Source organism: Amaranthus tricolor, chromosome 15 (assembly GCF_026212465.1).
Source record: "Amaranthus tricolor cultivar Red isolate AtriRed21 chromosome 15, ASM2621246v1, whole genome shotgun sequence".
Lineage (NCBI taxonomy): Eukaryota > Viridiplantae > Streptophyta > Magnoliopsida > Caryophyllales > Amaranthaceae > Amaranthus > Amaranthus tricolor.
The window spans coordinates 17,219,816-17,229,285 of record NC_080061.1 but is presented as its reverse complement, the minus strand read 5'-3'; the positions used below and the strand labels follow the sequence as shown (position 1 = coordinate 17,229,285).

The window sequence follows — 9,470 nt, the reverse complement described above, 5'->3', positions numbered from 1 at the left end:
AGGGTATTTGAGTGTTTTGTTGTAATTAGACTTATGGGAAGTCTAAGGGAATAGAGAATAGAATCGAGAAAAAAGAGAAAGAGAAGGAGAGAAGAGAAGAGAAGAGAAGAGAAGAGAAGTAGGCCTAAGTAGAGAAGCTTTGAGTAAAGCATTTAGAGAATTGAGAAGCTTCAAGTGAAGCAAAACATTGTTATGTGTAATTGTAATTGATTGCCTTAACATAGTGAGAATTTTGAAATCCCGGTGGGTCGTGGTTTTTCCTTCTTATTAGGCCAAGAAGGTTTCCACGTAAAATCTTTGTCTCCTTTATTATTTTTCTTTTCGTTTTTAAGTTTAAGTTTTTGTCCTTTACTTAATATAATTCCGCAAAAATTAGAGGCAAAAATCTTAAACCTACTACACAACAATTCACCCCCCCCCCCCCTCTTGTTGCATTCGATCATCCATTAGTATTTCTACAAAGGCATTCTTGCATCGATACTACCCACCCGGAAAAACTTCGAAGTACCGAAATGAGATCTCTACTTTCAAGCAAAAAGACGGGGAATCACTCTATGATGCATGGGAGAGATTTAAAAGTCTAATCAGAAAGTGCCCACATCACGGATTACCAGATTGGACGGTTATTGAGACTGTCTACAATGCTTTGAGGCATGAGATCCAGACTTCTTTGGATGCTGCTGCTGGGGGTAACTTCATGATGAAAACACTGACCCAAGCGAAGAAAATTCTTGATGATATGGCCTCAAATTACCACTGGCGAGAACAATCAACTCCAAGGCGAGGTGGTAGGTATGAAGTGGATGCTATTGTTGCTTTGACTAATAATGTACAGGCTTTGACAAGGAAAGTTGAGCAGTTGGATGTAGCTGCAATAAATAAAGTCTGTGGTGCTTGTGGCTTAAATGGGAATTCTAGTGTTGATTGCCAACTTCGAGCCGAAGGAATTGCTGCTGAGGAACAAGTCAACGCCATCCAAAATCAGAATGCCAGACAACAATATAACCCCTATTCCAACACCTTCAACCCAGGATGGAGGGATCATCCAAATTTTTCCTACCGAAACAACAATGCGCAGAATCCCTCATCCTCGTACAACATACCATCGGGTTTCCAACAAAGAGCTCCTTTCCTACCTCAACAACAACATCCGCCGAAGTCCAACCTTGAGAGCTTGATGGAGAACTTTATCGCTACCCAAAGCAAGCAAAATGAACACTTCAGCACCTCCATTAATCAAATTTTGGCTCACAACAAAATGATCGACACTCAGATGGCTCAGATGGCACAGCAATTGAGTAACTTATCCATGCAAAAGGGGCAACTTCCGGGAAACACAGAAAAGAATCCAACCACATCCCCACATCAGCAACTCAATGCAGTAACTACGAGGAGTGGTAGGACACTTCATGATCCAGCCCCTCAGGTAAAGACTTCACCTAGTGTTGTTCCAGCTCCAAGTACTAATGATGATGTTTCTGAAGAAAGGAAAGATGAGCCAGTCAATTCAGACAAGTCCATAACCGCCGGTCGAACTTACACACCACCAGTGCCATTTCCGTCTAGATTGGCACAGGCGAAGCTTGAGCAAAAATATGGAAAATTTCTTCAAGTATTGAGCAAGTTATAGCTCAACATCCCCTTCTTAGAAGCCATTAAGGAAATGCCCTCTTATGCTAAATTCCTCAAGGACATCATTGCCAACAAACGCAAGCTAGAGGAGAGTGTGGTGGAAACTCTGAATGGGCAATGTAGCGCTATTTTGCAGTGCAAGGTTCCTAAGAAACAAGCTGATCCTGGTAGTTTTACTATCCCACTGAAGTTGGGGAACGATGTGTCTGCTGTAGCCCTTGTTGATTTAGGGGCTAGTGTGAGTGTGATGCCGTTAACATTATGCAAAAAGATCAATGTCGAGATGAAAGCCACTCGGATGTCTATACAATTAGCCGATCGATCTGTGAGATACCCAGTTGCTATTCTTGAGGACTACCCCGTCCAAGTTGGTAATTACTTCGTACCCTGCGATTTCGTCATCATGGATATGGAAGAGGATACCCGCATTCCAGTGATTTTAGGTCGTGATTTCTTAAAGACTACAGCAGCCAATTTTGATGTAAAGAATGGGAAGTTATCACTTGAAAATTTGGGAGAACAGCTGCATTTCCATCTCCCCTCATCCATGGCACATTCTGCCATTGGGGAGACTGTTTATCGGGTGGATGCGATAGTTGATGCTACTACAGAGAGGGAGTCCACACCCTCCATTGTTGATCCACTTTATGCAGCTATTGAAGGCAACTACGAGAAGGATAGGGCCGATGTGATTGAGATGGTCCAAGTTTTAGATGTTGCACCTACATTTGTTCCTGCAAAAGCTAAGTTTGAGGACACCCCACCTTGGAAGGTGTCCACCATTGAGGAACGAAAGGAGTGTACTACGCCTCCTCAGGTAGAATTAAAACCCCTCCTTCCTTCTTTGAAGTATGTCTTTCTAGAGGATAATGACACTTACCCTGTTATTGTCAATGCTGAACTCAACGGCACTCAAATTGAGCGATTACTCACAGTTCTGAAAAAGTATAAAAGTGTTATTGGGTACACTATTGATGACATCAAGGGTATTAATCCCTCATTCTGCACTCATGAGATGTGGTCCCTCTGGTCCTGGAGGTGGTGGTTCGGGCCAGTGATCATTTACTTGATCTTTTGCCAAACACTGCGGACCGTGCTTGGGCTGGCGTGGGGGGGATAATCACTTCCCACTCACTCACTCACTCATGCACCTGCATATTTTTATCATTTTCAGCATATAGAGTTAGGTTTTATTTCTCGCATGCATACAAAAAAAAAAAAAAAAAAAAAAACGTGTTATGGCTTGATGAGAATTGTTAGAATCCCCTATATATGAGTAACATTGTCTTTTCCCCCTAAAATGTATTTTGCAAAATGTTTTGACTGGTATTCTGGCATGTGATACTACTATTTGGATGTCAGAGGCAAACCGCAGACACTCCTAATTTGAGAACCAGTTAAGCGGCATGGAAGATGTTGAAGATGAACGAGCGTATGGAAGAGGGGTACTCCACACAAAGGCCACCCATGTTTGATGGGAAATTCTATACTTACAAGAAAAATAGAATGGAAATCTTCATAAAGGCCGAAAACTATCAAGTTTGGAGAGTCATTGAAATTGGAGACTTTGAGGTGACGACCATCAACTCCAACAATGAAATTGTTCCAAAACCAATCACTGAATATGAAAAAGAAGATTTTCAAAAGATGGAGATGAATGCTCTTGCTATCAAATTGCTTCACTGTGGTCTTGGACCCAATGAACACAATCGTATTATGGGTTGCAAAACTGCCAAGCAGATTTGGGACCTGCTGGAAGTTACCCATGAAGGTACTAGTGAAAGCGAAGCTGAAACTGAAGCGCCAATAGAGGAAGAAACCGCAAATCTGTGTCTCATGGCATCTCATGAAGAGTCTAAGGAAAAAGAGGTAATATCTTCTAGTCCATCTCCTAAACAACTGTCTAATTTAAGTAAGAATCAATTAATCAAATTGCTGTTAGAGACACAAGAAAAGTTGAATGAAAAAACAGCTAAGTGTCTCCAAATTGAGAAAGACCTTAACTTAAGTAAAGATCATATCTCATACCTAAATTCCTTTAGGATCGATGTGCGAAGTAGATTTTTTTGATTTATTAGATAAGAATATCATTTTAAAAGAACAATTGGAGAAATTAAAACAGGAATTTATCACTCTTAATATTGAATTGAATCAAAGCAAATTGTTAGGATTAAAATCGGTTGAAAATGATAAAACCACTCACGTGGTTAGCACTGAATTTCAAAAGTTGAAATCAAAATTAGAATCCTACGAAATTGAAAATGAAAATTTGAAAAATAAAATAAACTTAAGAGGAAAATGGAAAATCAATGAAATTCCCAAATGGATTCTAAATGCTAAAACCAAAAGTAAAGAAGGTCTAGGCTATATAAGGAATGATAAAAAGAAAAAGTTCTATGTAGATCTCCCTAGTAGCAAAATATGTTCCTTCTGTGGTAAAAGTGGACACCTAAAACATCAATGTATAAAGAGGGAACAGCATGTCAAAGCAAATAAAAATTATGTCGAACGTACATGGATTAAGAAATGTAATTCAAATATTGTCGACAAGGAACCCAAGGATAAATGGGTTCCTGCACCTAACCATTAGTTTGCTTTGCAGGTTCAAGTGAGGGAACAACTCATGGTATCTCGACAGTGGGTGTTCCAAGCATATGACGGGTGATAAATCTAAATTTCTCTCACTTGAAGCCTATGATGGGGGAACAGTAACCTTCGGTGACAACATGAAGGGTGAGATAATCGCCAAAGGAAAGGTTGGAAGGTCTAGTTCCCATGCCATTGATAATGTATTTTTAGTCGAGAATTTAAAACACAATTTGTTAAGTATTTCTCAATTTTGCGACAAAGGTAACTCTGTTAAGTTTACTTCTGAAAAATGCATAATTTCTAGGAACAGTACAGGAGACCCTGTGCTGGAGGGAATCAGAAAAGGGAACACCTATGTGGTGGACCTGGACACTGTTCCCAGAAACAGTCTAACGTGTTTAAGTGTTATTGAAGAAGACCCACTTCTTTGGCACAAGCGTCTAGGTCATGCTAGTTATTCATTGATTAACACCTTAAGATCAAAAGACCTAGTAAGAGGATTACCTGCAATAAAATTTCTTAAAAATGAAGTTTGTGATCCTTGTGCTAAAGGAAAACAAGTGTGGTCATCCTTTAAATCAAAGAACGTTGTGACTACCACTAGACCATTAGAATTAATTCATATGGATTTATGTGGACCAATGAGAACACAAAGCCGTAGTGGCAAAAAGTATGTATTTGTTGTTGTTGATGATTATAGTAGATTCACGTGGACCTTATTTTTGGCAAGCAAAGATGAAGCTTTTGATGAGTTTGTTTCCTTTGCTAATAAAACACAAAAATCTACCAATAATCAAATTGTTCACATTAGGTCTGATCATGGAAAAGAATTTGAAAATTCAAACTTCATGAATTATTGCAATGAACATGGCATAAATCACAATTTTTCCGCACCTAGAACACCACAACAAAATGGTGTGGTAGAAAGGAAAAATAGGACCTTAGAAGAAATGGCTAGGACCATGTTGATTGCTAGTGGTCTATCTAGGAATTTTTGGGTAGAAGCCGTTAATACTGCATGCTATACATTGAATCGTGTACTAATTAGGCCAATCACTTCTAAGACACCCTATGAATTGCTCAAAGGTGTTAAACCAAATATTTCCTATTTTCGTATATTTGGATGCAAATGTTTTGTTCATGTGAATGGAAAACGAAACATAGGTAAATTTGATGAAAGAAGTGATGAGACAGTATTTCTAGGTTATTCATCACAAAGCAAAGCTTACAGAGTTTATAATAAGAGAACTATGTGTGTAGAGGAGTCAGTTCACATAATCTTTGATGAAACTAACTTTTCAACAAGTGAACAGGAAACAAGTAATATTAAAATAGGTCTTGCAAATTTGGAAGATGAAGATGAAGGAATCAAAGTGCAAGATCAAGGAACAGCAAGTGAACAGTCGATACAAGAAGAGGCAGAAGAAACTGATCAATTCCAGGAACTGCCAGTACAACAGGATCAGCAGACTGTTCCCAATCCAGCTGTTCCCACAGATGAGCAAAATGATCCAGTAGCTGAACAGAATGTCAATCAAGTTGCTGAACAAGAACATGCTACTGTTCCTTCAAGAGAATTTGTGCCTAAACCTTGGAAGTATCAAAGATATCATCCTCTTGATTCAATTGTAAGTGATATAAATAAGGGGACACAAACTAGATCTCAATTGAGAAACTTTTGTGCACACTTTGCGTTCCTATCATCACTTGAACCAAAAAATCACGAGGAAGCTTTGAAGGATTCCGATTGGATAGTTGCCATGCAAGATGAATTAAATGAGTTTGAAAGAAATAAAGTGTGGCACTTGGAACCCAAACCGAAAAACAAGAAAGTTATTGGTTTGAAATGGGTATTTCGGAACAAGCTTGATGAGCATGGAATAATTGTTAGAAATAAAGCTAGACTTGTGGTTAAAGGTTACAATCAATAAGAAGGTATTGATTATACCGAGACATTTGCTCCAGTAGCAAGGTTAGAGGCCATTAGAATTTTAATTTCTTTTGCTGCATTTATGAATTTTAAACTATATCAAATGGATGTGAAATGTGCCTTTTTGAATGGTTATCTTGATGAAGAAGTCTTTGTGGAACAACCCCCAGGTTTTGAGAATACCTCTTGTCCTAATCATGTCTACAAGCTTGACAAAGCCCTATATGGCTTGAAGCAAGCTCCTAGGCAATGGTACGAAAGACTTTCAAAGTTTTTGATTCAAAATAACTTTGTAAGAGGAAAAATCGACAAAACCTTGTTCTTTAAGAATAAAGGTTCTAATATTTTAGTTGTTCAAATTTATGTTGATGATATTATTTTTGGTGCTACTAATGATCTGTTATGTAAAGAATTTGCTAACCGTATGGGTACAGAATTTGAAATGAGCATGATGGGAGAATTAAATTTCTTTCTTGGTTTGCAAATTAAACAAACTGAAAATGGTATTTTTATTCATCAACAAAAATACATCAAAGAACTTCTTAAGAAATATGGACTAAACAATGCTAAAACCAACCATACACCTATGGCTACCAATGTTAGACTAGATGAAGACCTAAATGGGACCAACGTAGATCAAACCATGTATAGAGGCATGATAGGTTCTTTATTGTATCTAACTGCAAGTAGACCTGATATTTCTTTTAGTGTTGGTTTATGTGCTAGATTTCAATCAAGTCCTAAAGAATCACATCTCACGGCAGTAAAGAGAATTTTGAGATATTTGAAGGGAACAGACGACTTGTCCCTATTTTATCCTAAAAGTGATGTTTATGATTTAAAAGGTTTTAGTGATGCAGATTATGCAGGTGATCTTGTTAATAGAAAAAGTACATCAGGTATGGTACAATATCTTGGCTCATGTTTAGTTTCATGGAGTTCCAAGAAACAAAACACAGTTGCATTATCCACTGCAGAAGCTGAATACGTAGCAGCAGCAGCCTGCTGTTCCCAAATGCTTTGGATAAAACAGCAACTTAGAGATTTTGGTATTAAAGTTGAATGCATTCCTATTTATTGTGATAATACTAGTGCCATATGTATATCTAAAGATCCAGTGCATCATTCACGTGCTAAACATATACACATTAGACATCATTTTCTAAAGGATAACGTAGAACACAAAAATATTGTATTGAAGCATGTTAACACAAATGAACAAGTTGCTGATATTCTGACCAAACCACTTCCTAGGGAACAATATGAAAAGATGAGATTGGAACTTGGTATGATCAAGCTCCACTAAAGTTAGTTGCATATATTTCCCATTGAAGCATCATGAAAATGAAGAGGACAGGAATCAATCTCAAAATCTTGATTGAAAATCAATTATTGCATGGATCAGATAAACACGTAATAAAGTTTGTACTATGAATATTTTTACGTTTGCATGTTGTTAATTCAAACAGACCAAAGCAATATGTTCATAATTTTCTTCATAATATTTTATAATATCATAATTTTTTTTTTTCATATTTTATTAAATTTGATATTTCATAATTTATTCATATTTCACATTTTTATACGGCCAACTTAAATTGAGAGTTTTTGGGAAAACGGTTCTTCTTCACTCAAGTAATGCTAAGGCAATAAAGAGATGGGACTTGGAGGAGTAACCGTCACTTCAATCATTTAAAAACCCTGCTTCACGTCATTACCCATTACCTGCCCAAACCTTCTCTCAATCCCTCAAGAAACCGTCCTTCCTTCTTTCTCAAAACCTTCAAAAATTCAAAAATGAAAACCCCCAAATCCTCTAAATCAGGCAAGAAAACTCCCAAATCCTGTATGCCCGATCAACCAAAACCACTAAGAGTAATTGTTCCAACTCTTCTATATATAGACACCCCCAAGTATTATTTCTTTAAAAAAAAAAAAAAAAAAAAAAAAAAAAAAAAAAAAAAAAAAAAACTCAACAGAAACAACAAAAAGAATGTGATTTTTGCTTTTAGTTATAAATTAAATAAAAAGGGGTAATATATTGTTCTTTCAGAAGCTCGAAACTTCATTGGTTAAGTTTATTTACGATTGGTTATATGATGTTCATGCTCGAAGTGTGCGTTGTTGCGAGAAAAGAGATTTCACTCCCTACTGTCCCTACTAGGTCTCATACTTTTAGCACGACCAATAACCTTAGCCAACGTTGCTCCCATTATTAGCCTGAATTGATTCTCTTGGTAGTTGAAGTCTATTTCAAAGGAAAAGGATAGCAAAGTTAAAGTGAAAGTCTTTAGAATGTTGTTTGCATTGGAGAGAACTTTTTGTCCTTCTAGACACATGAGAGTGAGAGTTGGGAGGGAAACACTGCTGGGGAATGGAAGTAGTCATTTTCACTACTTCGGTGTGTGTAATGAGTTCTAGACTCATCGACAATGGAGTGGTGAGTTGCCCCCTGAGTACCTCCTCATTTGATTTATGATGTGTTTACGATGGCCTTAACTGGTTACCTTTTGGATGAATCGTGAAAGCCTGATTGCGCTATGATAGTCCGAATTGATGTTGAGTGTGCCTAAATGCCGAGTCGTTTGAAGTTGCTTTTAAATGAATTTCGAAAACCTTTGGGGAAGAACTTTGTTGACCTATATGATCTCCACTTTTCTTTGACGGTCCATTTGCTTGGGGACAAGCAAGGGTTTGGCTTGGGGGAGTTTGATCAGTGCACTTTATACTATACTTTTATGCTCCCTTCCCTTGCATTTTTATGGCATTTTGATGTGTGATTTCGCATTTTCCATGTGGTTTTACGCTTGGTTGGAGTTTTGTGTGTCTTTGATTATTTCAGGCCATTTTACTCCACTCTTGTATCGGAAGCGAATTACTCCTGAGCATTAGAATGTGTGCTTCGAGATTTGGCAGAGTTCGAGACCGCATTACGACACTTTTGTGAGCTCACGGGCCCATTCGGACATGCTTTTAGTCCCGTTGGGTTTCGTTTGTACTTTTACCGCGTTCTCATGAAGAAAAGTAAGCACAAGATGATAGGCCCAGGCGAGTATTTTCATACCCGGGTGATTTCAAGCAAGAAATAAGAACATAAGCATCCAAGCCCAGGACCCGGCCGGGTTTGTCTAAAATCACTTGCTGGAATGATCAACCCACGGACCCGGTTGGGTCTTGCTTAAACCCGGTCGGGTCCTGCAATTTCTATTCTCTGGAAAATTCTCATCACACGGACCCGGTCGGGTCTTTCATAAACCCGGTCCGATCTTCCAGAAACCCGGTCTGGTCTGTCAGAAACCCGGTCCGGTCCTGCTTTAAT

The 9,470-nt window shown here is 38.1% G+C and overlaps 1 protein-coding gene and 1 non-coding gene across 2 annotated transcripts; one reads left to right on the top strand and one right to left on the bottom strand.

Annotated features, from left to right (window-relative positions):
• Positions 1-503: 503 nt before the first annotated feature.
• Positions 504-609, bottom strand: LOC130801984 (small nucleolar RNA R71). The gene has a single exon (XR_009039703.1). It is a non-coding gene; the product is annotated as a small nucleolar RNA R71 (small nucleolar RNA).
• Positions 610-1,663: 1,054 nt separating this feature from the next.
• On the top strand, positions 1,664-8,572 carry LOC130801101 (uncharacterized). Its single transcript, XM_057664861.1, has 2 exons — positions 1,664-2,686; positions 8,393-8,572. The coding sequence occupies exons 1-2, from the start codon at positions 1,664-1,666 to the stop codon at positions 8,570-8,572; spliced, it is 1,203 nt and encodes a 400-aa protein (XP_057520844.1).
• Positions 8,573-9,470: the final 898 nt, after the last annotated feature.